Source organism: Schistocerca cancellata, chromosome 7, assembly GCF_023864275.1.
Source record: "Schistocerca cancellata isolate TAMUIC-IGC-003103 chromosome 7, iqSchCanc2.1, whole genome shotgun sequence".
NCBI lineage: Eukaryota > Metazoa > Arthropoda > Insecta > Orthoptera > Acrididae > Schistocerca > Schistocerca cancellata.
In genome coordinates, this window is record NC_064632.1 from 485726409 (window position 1) to 485744936 (window position 18528).

The 18528-nt window shown below is 45.6% G+C and overlaps 1 protein-coding gene across 2 annotated transcripts in view; it reads left to right on the forward strand.

The window, feature by feature from the left end:
* Positions 1–18174, forward strand: part of LOC126092314 (uncharacterized transmembrane protein DDB_G0289901-like) — an 82571-nt gene extending 64397 nt beyond the window's left edge. For both annotated transcript variants that reach the window (XM_049907841.1, XM_049907843.1), the window contains exons 2-3: positions 1893–2195; positions 17744–18174. In XM_049907841.1, coding sequence (XP_049763798.1) covers positions 1928–2195; positions 17744–17859 — 384 coding nt within the window. In that variant the 5' untranslated portion in view covers positions 1893–1927 and the 3' untranslated portion in view covers positions 17860–18174. The remainder of the gene's footprint in view (positions 1–1892; positions 2196–17743) is intronic.
* The last annotated feature ends 354 nt before the right edge of the window (positions 18175–18528 follow it).

Genomic DNA, 18528 nt, shown 5'->3' on the forward strand with positions numbered 1-18528 from the left:
CAAGGCCCCGGGAGTAGACAACATTCCATTTGAACTACTGATGGTCTCGGGAGAGCCAGTCATGAAAAAACTCTACCATCTGGTGAGCACGATGTATGAGACAGGCGAAATACCCTCAGACTTCAAGAAGAATATAATAATCCCAATCCCAAAGAAAGCAGGTGTTGACAGATGTGAAAATTACAGAACTATCAGTTTAATAAGTCACAGCTGCAAAATACTAACGCGAATTCTTTACAGACGAATGGAAAAACTGGTAGAAGCCGACCTCGGGGAAGATCAGTTTGGATTCCGTAGAAATGTTGGAACACGTGAGGCAATACTGACCTTACGACTTATCTTAGAAGAAAGATTAAGAAAAGGCAAACCTACGTTTCTAGCATTTGTAGACTTAGAGAAAGCTTTTGACAATGTTAACTGGAATACTCTCTTTCAAATTCTGAAGGTGGCAGGGGTAAAATACAGGGAGCGAAAGGCTATTTACAATTTGTACAGAAACCAGATGGCAGTTATAAGAGTCGAGGGGCATGAAAGGGAAGCAGTGGTTGGGAAAGGAGTAAGACAGGGTTGTAGCCTCTCCCCGATGTTATTCAATCTGTATATTGAGCAAGCAGTAAAGGAAACAAAAGAAAAATTCGGAGTAGGTATTAAAATTCATGGAGAAGAAGTAAAAACTTTGAGGTTCGCCGATGACATTGTAATTCTGTCAGAGACAGCAAAGGACTTGGAAGAGCAGTTGAACGGAATGGACAGTGTCTTGAAAGGAGGATATACGATGAACATCAACAAAAGCAAAACGAGGATAATGGAATGTAGTCAAATTAAGTCGGGTGATGCTGAGGGAATTAGATTAGGAAATGAGACACTTAAAGTAGTAAAGGAGGTTTGCTATCTAGGGAGTAAAATAACCGATGAAGGTCGACAGTCAGAAGACTGAAGGTGGTGCTACTAGCGCCACTCTTATGCGACTGGTGAGAAATTTGAACAGACATCATCTTCCCGATGTAGAAACATGCCTACCAATTTTCGTTTGCGTTGCACAATTCCTCCTTGGTGTTGTTCTTTTTTCCATCAATGTACGTACATACAGACAAACGAAAGTTTAATTTTTTCTGGGATAATGGACAGCATTGCCGCAGAAATGTATTAAAATAAGTATAGTGCCGGCCGTTATGGCCGTGCGGTTGTAGGCGCTTCAGTCTGGAACCGCGCGACCGCTACGGTCGCAGGTTCGAATTCTGACTCAGACATGGATATGTGTGGTGTCCTCAGGTCAGTTAGGTTGAAGTAGTTCTAAGTTCTAGCGGACTGATGACCTCAGATGTTAAGTGACATAGTGCTCAGAGCCATTTGAACCAATAGGTATATTTCTCCGGATTCGACGAAGATCTTCAGGAGGGTTTTCTGTTTATCAGGTGACTCTGGAACTGGAAATACCCTCAGAAATACCTCCACTCGGGAACCCCACTTCCAGGCTTGATTGAAACAAAGTTCTACAACGTCCCGGCCAGCTCTCATGTATCGGGAATCAGAGACTTAAAAACAAAGTTTGCTTTTTCTGCATTCTGTTTGCGAATTTTGAATGGGAAGGTAAATTGTACTCGTACACGAAATGCCATCGACAGCACACTTTTCTTTGCTTCTGAATGTAGTCGTAGAATCATTTTATGGCGTTGTGCATCCTTTCCACACAAAAAAAAAGAAAAACACTTTGTTGTTGTTGTTGTTGTTGTTGTCTTCAGTCCTGAGACTGGTTTGATGCAGCTCTCCATGCTATTCTATTCTGTGCAAGCTTCTTCATCTCCCAGTACTTACTGCAGCATACATCCTTCAGAAGCTGCTTAGTGTATTCATCTCTTGGTCTCTTAGACTATGTTTTCTGCCTTTTTCAGGTTATTGCTGAGATCACTTTGCAGTCAGCAGCTCGATGAGTGACGGTTGTGACAGTGGCGGTGGGGACACCGGTGGAGGTTGCGACAGTGGGGGTGGCTTCTCCGGAGGCGGAGACTCCTCCTGGAGCGGCGGGGGCGGCGGTGGAGACCACGGCAGCAGCGACAGCCACCACCACTCATCCAGCCACTGGGACAGTGGCAACCACACGTCCAGCCACTGGGGCAGCGACAACAAGACCGAGTCCAGCACTGACAACAACGACTGGTGGAAGTCGTATGGGGCTGGGGCCGGAGCTGACACAGGTGAACTGAGCTGTCTAATGGAACCACGGGCAGGGCGGGGCGGGAGTCACGTGGAAAGCGAGCGCATCCCACGTGACCTGTGGTCGCTGCTCCACTAGACTGCGGCTGCTAAATACAGAGGAGCCCAAAAAAATGTATTCACTGTTTAAAAGTCCGTAACTGGCAAACTAATTGACGAAGTTGTCTCATCTTTGGTAGTGTAATAGTTTGTAGTTCCGGTAATAACCACACAAGCGTTGTATTGCGTTGTTTTGTTTTGTCAGATGACACACGCCAGATAGTCAGTGTTTTGTTCTTAGTTGCACCTAACCGGCCGCCCGGTGCGGCCGAGCGGTTCTAGGCGCTTCAGCCTGGAAACGCGCGACCGCTACGGTCGCAGCTTCGAATCCTGCCACGGGTATGGATGTGTGTGTTGTCCTTAGGTTAGTTAGGTTTCAGTAGTTCTAAGTTCTAGGGGACTGATGACCTCAGATGTTAACTCCCATAGTGCTCAGAGCCATTTGAACCATTTTTTGCACCTAGTTACTCGAGTAAACATCGCTGGCGCAAGGCTTACATTCGATGAAAGGAAGTCAGTTTTGAAGTGGTATTTTAAGTACGGAAACATTAATAAGGTTCAACGGCAATGGCGAAATGAGTATCAAACAGAGTCACCGACACGTTTAACGATTCGTCGCATTTGAGACAAATTTGAAGCCGAAGGCTGTGTTAAAGATGTACACAAACAACGATCTGGACGACCCGTAACAGTAACAAGTCCAGCTAACTCCCGTCGTGTGTTACAACAATCCACTCGCTCACCACGGAAGTCTGTGAGACAGTGTGCCCGTGAAACTGGAGTGAGTCGCTCAAGTGTTCGGCGAATTTTGAAGACAGCAAAGTGGAAGTGCTACATCCCACGATTGCTATACGCAATCAACGAGGACGACCCAGATCGTAGAATGGAGTACTGCGAGTGGTTTACTAACATGGTGCGCAACGATGAAGAGTTTGCAGAGATGATTGTGTGGTCTGATGAGGCACAGTTCAAACTCAGTGGTACAGTAAACCGCCACAATTGCATCAACTGGGCCGCCGAAAATCCGAACATCCATGTAGACAAAGCCATGAATTTGCCAGGAGTAAATGTGTGGTGTGGGTTATCTTACCGGGGCTTGATTGGGCCATTCTTCTTTGACGGCACAGTTACCGGTGAGGTGTACCTTCCGAAGGTTCAGACATCCATTTTACCTGCCATCCAAGACTTGTATGGAGACGGAAGTGTTTACTTTACACAAGATGGTGCCCCAGCCCACTACCAAAAACGTGTTAGGGCGTATCTCGACGAAAATCGTCCAGGGAGATGGATAGGCTGTAGAGGTGCTGTGGAGTGTCCACCACGTTCCCCAGACCTAACTCCTCTGGACTTTTACCTGTGGGGACCACTAAAGGACGTTGTTTGTCGACAAAAGCCGCGCACATTGGATGAATTTCGAGAAGCCATCGTATATTCATGTGCAAATATCCAACTGAACATGTTGCAGTCAGTAGTTCGTTATGCAGTTCAGCGACAATGTTTGTGTGTGGATGTTAATGGTGACCATTTGGAACACCTACAGTGATATCTTTAAGTTGGACTTTAAGCTACACTTTCACCAAAAATGAGTCAATTAGTTTGCAAGTTATGGACTTTTAAACAGTGGCTACATTTTTGTGGACCCCTCTGTATTACCTGTAGAGTTAAAAGTTCCTGTACACTCCACGCTCAGGGGATATACTACAACCCCCTATGTGTCGCTCACACAGGGATCATGAGGATAAGATCCGAAAACAAAGGAAGTGGGTTACAGTACACTTGTTCGCCCACTGCTTGAATACTGCTCAGCAGTGTGGGATCCGTACCAGATAGGGTTGATAGAAGATATAGAGAAGATCCAACGGAAAGCAGCGCGCTTCGTTACACGATCATTTAGTAATCGCGAAAGCGTTACGGAGATGATAGATAAACTCCAGTGGAAGACTGCAGGAGAGACGCTCAGTAGCTCGGTACGGGCTTTTGCCAAAGTTTCGAGAACATACCTTCACCGAAGAGTCAAGCAGTATATTGCTCCCTCCTACGTATATCTCGCGAAGAGACCATGAGGATAAAATCAGAGAGATTAGAGCCCACACAGAGGCATACCGACAATCCTTCTTTCCACGAACAATACGAGACTGGAATAGAAGGGAGAACCGATAGAGGTACTGAAGGTACCCTCCGCCACACACCGTCAGGTGGCTTGCGGAGTATGGATGTAGATGTAGAATAATTATTGCACGCACAGAGGTATTCAAACAATCATTCTTCCCGCGGTCCATACATGAATGGACCAGGAAGAAACCCTAATAACTCGTACAATGGCCTCTGCCATGCACCTCACGGTGGTTTGCAGACTACATGGCAGATGCAAATGTAGATGAAGGTGCGACAAATCCTTTAACTTGGCCAGATCAATCGTGTTCATATTGATGAGGTGCCGTGGAATGTGTAAAAAAGGAACATTCATATGGTGTGCTGGATGCTATGAAAATGATTGGTTTCCATGTTTCTATGACGTTTATCACTCTGGCTAGTGTGAGACCACATCTTTGGCATAAAATACCCCATATTCCAAATAAAGGGTGTTTGAAACTCATTTTTGTCCTAATAATTTAATTCGTTATGTTTTCTTAACTTAAACAACCTTTACTTGCAGTCGATTATTAAGAATTTATATTTGCAATGAATACTGGAATTCTGCGTGCAGCACGTAATTATAAACAAGGTCACGTGAATTTTTCATAACAATAATGCTTATATATGTGACAGTTAGCATAAATTTGATGAATTTTACAGTTAAAAGATGAAGCTGTTCCAAAGGGAACGAAAAAAAGAACGATCGAAGTGAGATTTGAACCATCGATCCACAGAATGTATCATAACGCTACTGGTTCAGCTACGAATCCTTAACTGTAGTAAATGCAGTTGCTTTGGAAGCTTCAAAGCCGATATCTTCTGTAAACTTGAGAAAAACAATGAGAACTTCCACGCATGTTTTTCACTACGGAGCACGAAGCAGCGGCAACCATTTTCACACAGCGCGACACTCAGAACACAACAGAACAGAGACTGTGACTGTAAACGATTCTTGAAATAAAAACCACGTAGCTAACGCATGATCGAGAAAAACTTTAATGGCTGTTAATACATTATAATATCTTAAGTTTCATTTAGCTTTACTCAGTAATAAGATGTCTAATACATAAGTAGGACCTACTTACAACAGCGTAACAATACCAGTGTACCTGTACTACGGTTGCTGATCAATCATCACGTTTGTGTTTGTTTATGTTATGTTGATTCTTATAATGAACAATGCATAATTCAAAACAGTGTATTGTGTATTGAAGTATTTACATGAGAAAATCACAGATCCAGCATACCTGTGTGTTCACCAACGTGCGTTTCTTGCAGACCTATTCATCTCCGTGTCCTCCATGACATTTTGCGGAGCATTGAGGATTTACGATTCCAAAGGCTTTTTCGATGCTTCAGAAATTTGATATGCAAATGGTGTCGTCTCATACTGGCCCCAAAATATAGGAATCTGAAACATACGAATGACTGAAAATGAGGCTCTCCTTCTATGCTCTCAGCCTAATCCTCATCAGACTCGGTGCCTGATGTAGTCTATTTTCCTGACGCTCCCTGTTGCCTGTGCTAATTGTCTTGCAGAGGTGCGGTCTGTTTAATATTTGGCGATCGGAAAGAGAAGTGCAGAGGGTGCTTAAACATTCGAGCATCGGACCGCGAGGAAGGTCTATTCGACATGGAAGTTAAACTGTACCTTACACTATCCTCCAGGGCGATGAAATTCCCGTCATATCATCTTTCTATTAGCGAGCTCAATTTGTTACCCCACCCAATCACGTTGTGTAATCTCGCTTCCAAGTCTTCGTACAGGGCGAAAATTTACGAACTTGCAGCGGCTGACGTGTAACTTGGAAACTCCCCCTTCACTACCTGGTATAGCATCGTTGGAAAGAACGCACACCAAGTTTCATCCATATTGGTCTATTTCTTTGTGTTTGGCATTCGTGTGAATCAAGGAAGTCGAGTGATTGCCAAAAAATGGACGAAGAAGATTTTTGTGTGGTGATTAAACATTACTATATGAAAGGCAAAACGCCTCAGGAGACTAAAGAGAAGCTTGATAAACATTACGATGACTCTGCACCTTCGATTAGAACAGTTTATAAGTGGTTTCAAAATTTTCGGAGTGGCCATATGGGCACAAGTGATGCTGAACGTTCTGGACGCCCTGTGGAGGATACGACTCCAGAAGTCATTGATAAAATCCATGATATGGTGATGGATGACGAAAGAGTTAAGGTGTATGAGGTTGCTAGTGCTGTGGGCATCTCGATTCAACGGGTACATAATATTTAGCACAAACATTTGGACATGAGAAAGCTATCCGCAAGATGGGTTCCGCGATTGCTCGCGCTTGACCAAAAACGGAATCGTGTGAAGTGTTGCAAGGATGGTTCGTAGCTGTTCAGGAAGAATTCGCAGGACTTTAAGCGTCGTTTCGTCACTGTGGATGGAACATGGATACATTTCTATACTCCTCAGACCAAACAACAATCTAAATAATGGGTTACCAAGGGAGAATCTGCACCAAAAAAGGCGAAGACCAGTCCTTCGCCCGGAAAGGTTATGGCGACTGTCTTTTGGGATTCGCAAGCGATAATCTTCATTACTATCTGGAAAAGGGTAAAACTGTTACGGGTGCAAATTATTCATTGTTATTGGACGGCTTGAAAACCGAGCTGCAAGAAAAACGCCGGTGATTGGACCGCAAGAAGTCCTTTTCCATCAAGAAAATGCACCAGCACACTCCTCAGCAGTTGTGATCGCAAACTTAATGGAAATAGGATTCCAACTCGTTTCATATCCCCCTAGTCTCCAGACTTGGCTCCCTAGGACTAGTCTTTGTTCCCCAATTTGAAGAAATGGCTGGCGGGACAAAGATTTTATTCAAAAAAGGAGGTGATTGCGGCAACTAATAGCTATTTTGCAGACTTGGGCAATTCCTATTATTTGGAAGGGATCAACAAATTAGAACAGCGTTGGACGAAGTGTAAGAGTCTAAAAGGAGACTATGTCGAAAAATAAAAATGGTTTATCCCAAACACGTAAGTAGTTTTTATTTTTGCACGGACTTTTCAAACGCCCCTCATACTCTGTGGTCTGCAGCTTCCTGGCGAATTGTACGCCGCTAGGATTATCTTCAGATGTTAGGATTTCTCAGTTGTCAAGAAAGCAGCGACCTAATTACAAACCGACTTTAGACTGGATAGCCTTTTCTGAACACTTAAATTTGTTAAGTTTCACATACAGGTTGCAGGTGAAGCGTCCTCTCTTATTTTGAGCACCTGGTTGCGAAGAATTATAGATCTTTTGTACAATTCTTCATTAGTCTTGTACCGAGGTTAAGTCACATGGAACTAAATCATTCCCCAGATTGAGCTGTCTGGTGAGGTAAGGTCTAAACATTGTGTTGGTCGTCTCAGTGGGTGTAGAGGCTCTTATGAACACGCTCCGTCCCGCAGCCTAAAAATTGTCCATTAAGGAACTCACGCACATGTTTTGTGAAGTTTACTGAAGCTCAGTCTTGTAATCATATGTGATCCGTGACTTCCTTGTCTTTGAGCTAAGGCATTAACCACATTTGCATTTCCAAATAAGAATTACCATTCACATCCCCTTAAAAAAATATGGTAAGAAAGGGTGTTACGACTACATCCAAGCCCATATAATAACATGAAATGAGTTATTTCGCAACGTAACACTACACACACTATCCTATTGTGACTAAATATGAGTGTACATATAAAGTGACGAATACACTTCATGCCCTGAAATTTGCCACCAGAAAGTGAATGTGAGCCCAGAAACTGACGATTTCACTAACTATAGGAGATGGCAAACTTACTCAAGGCGCAACAAAAGGGGAAAATTACTTGAAAGTGACACAATTAAATTTGCACACGTTCGTGACACAGTTAACTACACTCCTGGAAATTGAAATAAGAACACCGTGAATTCATTGTCCCAGGAAGGGGAAACTTTGTTGACACATTCCTGGGGTCAGATACATCACATGATCACACTGACAGAACCACAGGCACATAGGCACAGGCAACAGAGCATGCACAATGTCAGCACTAGTACAGTGTATATCCACCTTTCGCAGCAATGCAGGCTGCTATTCTCCCATGGAGACGATCGTAGAGATGCTGGATGTAGTCCTGTGGAACGGCTTGCCATGCCATTTCCACCTGGCGCCTCAGTTGGACCAGCGTTCGTGCTGGACGTGCAGACCGCGTGAGACGACGCTTCATCCAGTCCCAAACATGCTCAATGGGGGACAGATCCGGAGATCTTGCTGGCCAGGGTAGTTGACTTACACCTTCTTGAGCACGTTGGGTGGCACGGGATACATGCGGACGTGCATTGTCCTGTTGGAACAGCAAGTTCCCTTGCCGGTCTAGGAATGGTAGAACGATGGGTTCGATGACGGTTTGGATGTACCGTGCACTATTCAGTGTCCCCTCGACGATCACCAGTGGTGTACGGCCAGTGTAGGAGATCGCTCCCCACACCATGATGCCGGGTGTTGGCCCTGTGTGCCTCGGTCGTATGCAGTCCTGATTGTGGCGCTCACCTGCACGGCGCCAAACACGCATACGACCATCATTGGCACCAAGGCAGAAGCGACTCTCATCGCTGAAGACGACACGTCTCCATTCGTCCCTTCATTCACGCCTGTCGCGACACCACTGGAGGCGGGCTGCACGATGTTGGGGCGTGAGCGGAAGACGGCCTAACGGTGTGCGGGACCGTAGCCCAGCTTCATGGAGACGGTTGCGAATGGTCCTCGCCGATACCCCAGGAGCAACAGTGTCCCTAATTTGCTGGAAAGTGGCGGTGCGGTCCCCTACGGCACTGCGTAGGATCCTACGGTCTTGGCGTGCATCCGTGCGTCGCTGCGGTCCGGTCCCAGGTCGACGGGCACGTGCACCTTCCGCCGACCACTGGCGACAACATCGATGTACTGTGGAGACCTCACGCCCCACGTGTTGAGCAATTCGGCGGCACGTCCACCCGGCCTCCCGCATGCCCACTATACGTCCTCGCTCAAAGTCCGTCAACTGCACATACGGTTCACGTCCACGCTGTCGCGGCATGCTACCAGTGTTAAAGACTGCGATGGAGCTCCGTATGCCACGGCAAACTGGCTGACACTGACGGCGGCGGTGCACAAATGCTGCGCAGCTAGCGCCATTCGACGGCCAACACCGCGGTTCCTGGTGTGCCCGCTGTGCCGTGCGTGTGATCATTGCTTGTACAGCCCTCTCGCAGTGTCCGGAGCAAGTATGGTGGGTCTGACACACCGGTGTCAATGTGTTCTTTTTTCCATTTCCAGGAGTGTATATACAACACGACCACCAAGTGCTATAAATCGGAGCTCCGAGTGTTATAAATCGCACCTTATAAGTCAGATTTCTCTAGAGAGAAAAGCCTTTGCCATCTGTAAAATAATTTGCCTAATAAACCATAAATATTTAGTCTGTGTGGTGAACCCAATGGTCCACGTTGTCTTAGCAGCAAGAAATCTCTGAATAACTGCATCCTCTTTAACTTTACAAAATTTTATAAAACGAGAAACTCTAACGGGAAACGCATGTACATTGTAATCTTCAGTTCAGCTCCAAGCAAAGGCAATAAGCACACCACTCCTTCAAAGTGCATGAGAATCCTAACTTAACAGCCAACTAAAGCACACCACCTCTTGAAAGTATATGAGAATCCTAACATGGAGCCAACTATATGTGGCTGAAATTGGTCTGAAATTGGTAATACGAGGAAAAGGCATGAATTAATAAATTTGTGAAATCTAATTGCAATAAATAAACATTATAATATACCAGTATATCAATAATTCAACTTCGTCATGGTGGCGACGAATAATTATCGACTAAGAATAGTTAACATCTTTTCTAACAACATCTCTGATTACCAAAGACATAATGTCACAAAGCGCGTGGAACCTTGGCAATGAGTGGAAAAATACTATTACGTCACTTAATACCGATCCTTGGTGGTCGAAAGTCTTCATTTGTTCTCTAGATAAATGTCTGCGAAGCTACTCGCTACAGCGTGCTGCACCGGACGACGAGCAGAATAGCATGACAGGACAGAATCGAATTCTACCGTCTAGCGTTCCCATTGGCTCAGATGACTCTAAGCACTATGGGACTTAACATCTGAGGTCATCAGTCCCCTAGACTTAGAACTACTTAAACCTAACTAACCTAAGGAGCAACAGCGCGGTTCCGGACTGAAGCACCTAGAACCACTCGGCCGCAGCGGCCAGGTGCTGGGGAGAGATTCGCCGATTATTGTGTATGTAAACTGACGAGCGAGCAGTTCTGGAGGTGGCGTAACCGACCTTTACCCAGGAGAAAGTCAAAACAGTCATACAGGATGACTAGCAGAGCAAGGCAGTGTGCGGAGATTTACGTAGACTCTCTTCATACATATATGTAATCTCATTAGTAACTAATTTCTGTATTCCAATTAGGGTTAACACATTTTGTGGAAAATAAATACTTCCTAGATGCGTCTGTGTACAACGCATGTTGTGGAAAATAAACACTCTCGAGGTGTGTCTGCACAGTGAAACACTAATGATTTGTAAGGCGTGCTACGGAAGAGTCGTTATGATTTTGAAATAGCATGTAGTAGTTTCCTATGACATAGCGAAGTAGAGAGAATAGGGACATAGTTTCTCACTCTTCATTTTGCAGACACAAATAAGAGAAGTTAGTCACCTCATTCTGGTGATCTCCCCACCCTCACATTTCTACCCTCCACCGCCACTCCTTTCCAACACTAGCAGTCACATCCCAAGAACACAATTTATACCTCAGTGGGAGGGATATTGTACATACACTTAAGTCTTGAATAGTCGTGCGGGTGTCACCCAGCGATTATCTTTCTGTTATGTTGTTGCCTGTACGGGTTTTCCACAGATGTGAATTTGTAAAGCTTCGAGTTCCACTTTAAAGGTCAGTATTTCACTATTGATGTTTGAACGTGGCTGTTGTTAGGGAGTGTAAAAATACGTTTATCCACATTGTGTGCTATTGTTGTCAATTATCACTAACACAACAATTGGTGTTACCACTTCCGCTTCTATGTCAATAGCTAAGTTATATATTTTTCAGATTTTTATTCAGTAAAAATGGAGATAAAGCCATGAAAATAACTACTTTCCTAACCAATAATGCATAGGAACTTACAAAGCCCCTGATATAAAGGAGATATCAAGCACCACAGGTACCTAAGGAGATCAGGAGGCATGGCCTTGCATTGCATGGAACGGAGAAGACTGTAAACATGACACAAGAGTTTGATATAATAGTGCTTCCGTCCAAGATCAAAGCAGGATATGAAATTATCACAGTCCGGCTGTGTATTCTGAACCCAATGCACTGCTACTAGCATCGTCACCCAGCCAAATGTGTCACCTGTGGTAGGGATGCACACGAGGGCGATTGTCCGCCTCCTTCTCCCCACTGTATCAACTGAAATGGCGGCCGTGCCACCTCCTCACGGGATTGTCCCTTGTATCTTTATGAGCGAGCTGTACAAGAAATCCGGGTAAAGGAAAAAGTGCCCTACCCAGTAGCTCGTAAGTTACTGGCTAGTTGCAAACCATGCATTCTCCGATCTGGCACATATAGTTCTTTTCTTGTTATCTCTCGCTCCATGAAGGACATGGCCACACAGACATGCCACCTCAAATTCATCTCTGAGGTTGTGAAGTCGCCCAGTGGCAAGGTAGCATCTTCATCCACCGTCCAGCTGTGCAACAAGCCGTCAAACTCTGGCCTCAAGGGCCGAAACCACCAGCTACACAACCAGTAGGCCGGTAAGGACAGGAGTAGTACTCCCTTGAAGACTTCCTTTGTCCCTCCAGCCAAACAACACCCGAGTCATCCCCTAACCGGTAAGGCTCGAAGAAGTCCACCAAAGGCAAACGGTCTTCTCATTCGCCAACTCGAAGATCCCCTTTGACAGTGTAGCCACATGATACCTTAGCCCGGCCGGCCTCCCTGTCGTCTGTTCGTACCACCAACCGTTTTTCAGCTTTGGATTCTATAGAACAACAGCACAAGCAAGCCAATGTGTCCGTGCACCCCATGGAGCAGGATCTTCCTGCTTCTGTGCCCTGTAGTAGCGACTCTTCACCGGCTGTCACTCAGCAGCCGCTGATGTGATACCCCTACACCTCTTCCACATCATGACTCTCCTCCAATGGAACGTTCATGACCTTCGGTCCCACAAACGGGGTTCATGGCTGCTTTTAGCATTGCAGCGTCCCCTTGTAAACAGGAAATTTGAGGTCGTTGGTCCGTAGGCTTATGCACTACTTAATCTAACTTAAACTAACTTATGCTAAGGACAACACACTCACCCATGCTCGAGGGAGGACTCGAATCTCTGATGGGAGATGTCTGAGACCGCACGTCTACCCCGCACTGCCATCCCCTTGTACTCTGCCTTCAGGAAACGAAATTGCGCCCTCACGACCACTTTGCACTTTCACATTTCCTACTGAATAGTTTTGACCGTCCCCCTGAGGTCGGCTTTCCGTCTCATGGGGGCATCATGCTGCTCATACGGGATGACAATCATAGTCAATCCATCTCCCTGACTACCCGTTTTCTAGCTGTTGCAATTCGCCTGTTTCTTCCTCACCTGACTTTTTCCCTGTGTACCATCTATGTCCATCATTCAATGTCACCAGGGCGGACTTCTTTCAGCTTATTGGGTATCTGCCCCCCGCCCCGCCCCCCAATTTTACTGCTCGGTGACTTTAATATGCATCATCCCCTTTGCAGTTTCCCAGGACCTGTCAGAGAGGTGCCCTCTTGGTTAACCTTCTTAACCAACCTGACCTCTTCTGCCTTAACACTGGGGCCCCTACTTTCCTTTCCGACTCCTTGCACATCTATTCCCATTTGGACTTATCCTTCTGGGCTGCCCAGCTTGCCCATCATCTTGAGTGGTCCGTTCTTTCTGACACATACTCAAGCCACGATTTCCCATGTGCTAACCGTTTGCTGACTCCTACCCCATCTGTGGGCACGCCCAAATGGCAGCTTACTAAGGCGCACTGGCAGCTTTGCTCCTCCCTGGCTACCTTTGACGAACAAGATTTCCCCACTTGTGATGCCCAGGTGGAATATCTCACAAACCTTGTTCTTACTGCTGCAGAACGTTCCATTCCTCACACTTCCTCTTTACCACGTCGTGTCCCAGTCCCTTTGTGGACTGACGCATGCCACGACACAGTTCGCTCATGGAGACATGCCATCCACGTTTTTAACCGCCCTCCTATGATGGCGAACTGCATTCATTATAAACAGATGCGTGCAAAGCGTCATCACGTTCCACGGGACAGCAAAAAAGCTAGCTGGATTTCATTCACTCGTTTTTTTAACAGTTCCACCCCTTCCTCTGTCGTATGGGTCAACCTCCGACGGCTCTCTGGGACCAAGATCCGTTCGCCAATTTCCGGCCTGACAGTAGTGGTGATGTCGTCGTGTACCCTATTACTATCTCCAATACATTGGGCCGACATTTTGCGGAAGTTTCGAGCTCTTCCCACTACCACCCTGTCTTCCTCCATCGGAAACGAGCGGACGAGGCTCAGGCAATACCCTTCTCTTCTCTGAATCGTGAGTGCTACAATGCCGCCTTTACTATGAGGGAGCTATATCATGCTCTCAGTCCATCCCAATCCTCCGCCCCAGGGCCAGATGCCATCCACATTCAAATGTTGCAGCATTTTTCTCTTGTGGGCAAGCACTTTGTGTTTAATACATACAACCACATCTGGACAGAGGGCACATTTCCCGGACACTCCACCGTCATACCCATAGCTAAGCCCGGTAACGATAAAAACGTTCCTTCTAGCTATCGCCCCATCTCTCTTACCAGCTGCGTTTGCAAGGTGATGGAACGTATGATTCATGCCCAGCTGGTATGGTGGCTCGAGTCTCGCAATTTACTGACGAATGCACAGTGTGGATGTCGAGTGCAGCGTTCTGCAGTTGACCATCTCGTTACTTTTTCCACCCATGTCATGAATGGTTTCCTGCGGAAATCCCAGACTGTAGCCATGTTTTCGATTTGGAGAAAACCTACAACACCTGCTGGAGAACTGGTATCTCCATACTCTCTACACATGGAGCTTCTCTGGGCGCCTGCCGTGTTTCCTTCAGGCATTTTTAAAAGACCGAGTTTTCAAGGTGCGCGTGGGTTCTGCCTTGTCGGACACCTTTATCCAGGAAAACGGTGAACGTCAGGGTTCCGTCCTGAGCGTCGTCCTCTTTGCTATCACCATAAACCCTATAACAACCTGTCTCCCGTTGGGCGTCTCCAGCTCCCTTTTTGTTGACAATTTTGCCATCTATTGCAGTTCTCCACGGACTTGTCTCACTGAGCGGCGTCTTCAGCGATGTATTGATCGTCTTCACTCCTGGAGCACCGACAATGGCTTTCGCTTTTCCACTGACACAACCGTCTGTATGAATTTCTGGCGACGTAATTGGTTTCTCGCACCATCTTTACATCTTGTGCCGTTGCCCTTCCACTCGTTGAAACTAAAAAATTCCTGGGGTTCATACTCGACAGCAAACTTTGTTGGTGCTCCCATGTGTCTTACCTGGCAGCCCACTGTACGCAGTTCCTCAATGTCCTACGTGTCCTCAATGGTACTTAATTGGGTGCCTATCGAACCACCCTCCTCCGTTTGTACCGGTCCCTTGTCAATTCGAAACTCGACTATGAGTACTTTGTTTATGTGTCTGCATGTCCATCCATCTTTTACTGTCTCAACACTACCACCATCATGGCATCTGTTTGGCCATGGGCACCTTTTACACTAGCCTGGTTGAGAGTCTGTTTGCTGAAGCTGCTGAACAACCACTGTCCTACTGCTGTGGCTTTCTTCTCAGCAGGTATACATGCTGTTTGTCTGTCATGCATTGCCACCCATCCTATGGCTCCTTTGATGATTCCTTTGATAGCCAGTATCGGGTGCGTCCCGCTTCTCTGTTACCTCTTGGAGCCCGTTTTCGACACTTGTTACAGCAGCTTAACTTCACACTACCTGCACCTTTCCTGGTGGGTGTGAACCCTTCATCACCTTGGCTTCGTGAAGCGGCCCATGTTAACCTTGGCCTTCATTCGCTTCCCAAGGACACCACTCCAGCCTCAGTCTATCGCCTTCAGTTTCATGACCTTCACATGGAACTTCGCGACAGTACCTTTGCATACACTGATGGCTCTCATACTGACATGGGTTCGGGTGTGCCTTCGTCATTGGCACCCGTGTCTTTCTATATTGGCTCCCGGCACGCTGCTCAGTATCTACCGCTGAGCTCTTCGCCCTGTATCAGGCCACGGAGTACATCTGGCGACACAGACTTTTCCATTGTGTCCTCTGCTTAGACTCATTCAGTGCCCTTCATAGACTATGTGCGCTGTACATCGCCCATCCCTTAGTGCAGCGGGTCCAGGAAAATTGCACTTGCTCACTCTTGGTGGAGCCTGTGTGATTTTTCTGTGGGTGGTCATGTCAGTCTGCCAGGAAACGACGCTGCTGACGTTGCTGCCAAGTCTGTAGTCCACTTACCTCAGCCCACGAGTTCCTATATTCCCTCTGACGATCTTTGTGTTGCCATCTGTCAGGAGGTGGTGTCCCTTTGGCATTGCCAATGGTCCTCGCTTCACGTGAATAAACTCTGGCTTATTAAGCCTCTCCCAGTGGCTACTACGACCTCCTCTCGGCCCTCCCGCCATGAGGAAATCATTTTAAGTAGGCTGCATATTGGGCGCTGCCTTTTTAGCCATTGTCATTTGATAAGTGGCGCTACAGCGCAACTTTGTACACATTGCGCCCAAGTTTTAACCGTCCGCCACTTCCTGGTGGACTACCCATTTTTTAACCGTTTACGTTCCCGCTTGGGTTTGCCGTCTGAGTTATCAGCCGTTTTAGCAAATTTCGCGCGGGCTGTCAACCACGTTTTACTTTTTATCCGCCACAGCAATATGGTGAGGGCCATTTCATTTTTAGTCTTGGACCTCCGTTCCTGTATGGTGTCTTTTGTTAGCCCTTTTCCACGAGCCTATTTTTAGCTGTCTTCTATTTATGTCAGTTGGGACCGAAGTATAGTCGGTTTTCAACTACTCGCTGTCTTCATATTCTATAGTCTTGACTTGGCCGTGTATGACTCCAGTGGTTTTTTGCGCCCTAAAGCAAAAGAAAAACCAAAAACAAAAGCCACAAGAGGAAAGAAAGGGCAAAAGAGGAAGGTGTTACGAGTGTGGTCGGGCATGGGGTAAATAAATCAGGAAGTGGTGTGTTAGGTGTGATAAATGGACATGCCCTGATCAGTTGAAGGGTGTTTGCTTCAAATGTTTGGACATTGTGGACTGGTATAATATATGTGTCAAAAACTAATTTTCGGAATACTGATTAAACTGTTGTATTAGTGAGCTCGTATAAAGGTTCTGTAACTACACTTCTTATTCATTTTTACTGCAATGTAAGTTCATTATTGCCTGTTTTCATTAAAATAGGTTATTTGTGGATATTATGATACATATAGCACATTCATGTGTGGAGTTGAGTAATTAATTGAATTATGGATTTATATATTCAATTTTGTTTTCTTAGTTGTTAAAGTAACGTTGTAGACAGTGGTGGGTGACACCCACACAACCAATAATTTAGCAGAAATTCACTTGACTACAGGATGGTTAATATTTAGTCTTAACACTTCATTTAACTGTAAACATTAATTTGTACCATTAAATGACAAATTTCAATAATATGCGATTTTTCCATTCCCTGCAATGTAGAAACTATTAGTCCTAGGAAAAAAATTGAGTAAGGCCTTTCTTGTAGATAATTTAATGTAGTTTAATTTTGTACTAGGAAATATTTTCGATAGAAGTCACTGTTTTGAAATATTTAAGAAAAACATGAAGCAGTGATCTTTAAACGCCCCCCCCCCCCCCTCCCAAGTGGGATTTTTAGTATGTTGTTCGTGACACTCCCCCTACCGCTGTAAAAAATTTACGAGTACACGATTTTGAGTCGTATCCGCCCTTTTTTACTCTTGTTGACTGGACTACCTCGCGCCCTCTCTCGAACTACTCCCAACTCATGGCCAGCTGAATTATACCCAAGATTGCGAACCAGCTCGCGAGCAATATATCGATTCAAGCGCCATGGCTCATCGGCCCTCTTAGGTGGCGACAGTCTAATTATAACCACCGTGTGACCATTCTGTGCATTATTAGACGCTTGAAGCTTGTTGTATTGACAAGTTTCCAGTGCTAATGAGTGGCTCGAGTGTATATCTAAGTAGCAGCACTTGAACATATGTTCTTCTGTTGTCAGGAACTGCCGACAACGCGAACTGGTCGAGCACCACCAATTACAACGATGACAGCAGCCAACGCAAGCGTGATAATCGTAGGGGAGGGGGAGGCGGTGACTGCTGCAACCTGTTATAGCACCAGCAGCAGTCTCAACCCCATTGGTCAGCAGCGCCGAAGGATGTCATCAGCGCTAACTAACTCCTGTTCTTGGGAGTTTTGATTTTGCGACATCGAGACATGGAATATGTGGCTGGGACCGTTTATAAACTTTCGTCTCCGATTACGGAGACAGAACAATTTTATACAAATATTTCGTCTGTGGACTGTCGAATTAACATAGAACATGCGTAGCATTTGTCTAGGCTTGGGAATTCAAATTAACTACAGCAAAAACGAAGGACCAAATTATTTTAATACAAAAAGAACTGGTGGTCACCAGATTAATTGAAATGAGTTGTTTTGTATCCAGAATCACTTATCCATTCCATTCTGCTATTAGATTTCATCAGTATCAATGTCACTTTCTACAAGCAAATAGTTCAACTTGCTGCAGTCCAGGCACTAATCACCATGCTTGGTCAGCTCAGACTGACTTCCTCAGTCTGTGAAGACTTGCTCTGTACCTGTGCTGATTAAGATTTGTGTCTGTGGTTGCAAAGTTAGCTAAGTGGCTACCAAGTAACCTACTCTATACTTCTGTTTCTTCGTGAGGGTAAGTGCTGTGTTCATTAAGCTGTAACCAACCAAAATATATACAGTGATTTGTGGAAGTTATAAAGTAAGCCATATTTCATGCTCAAATAA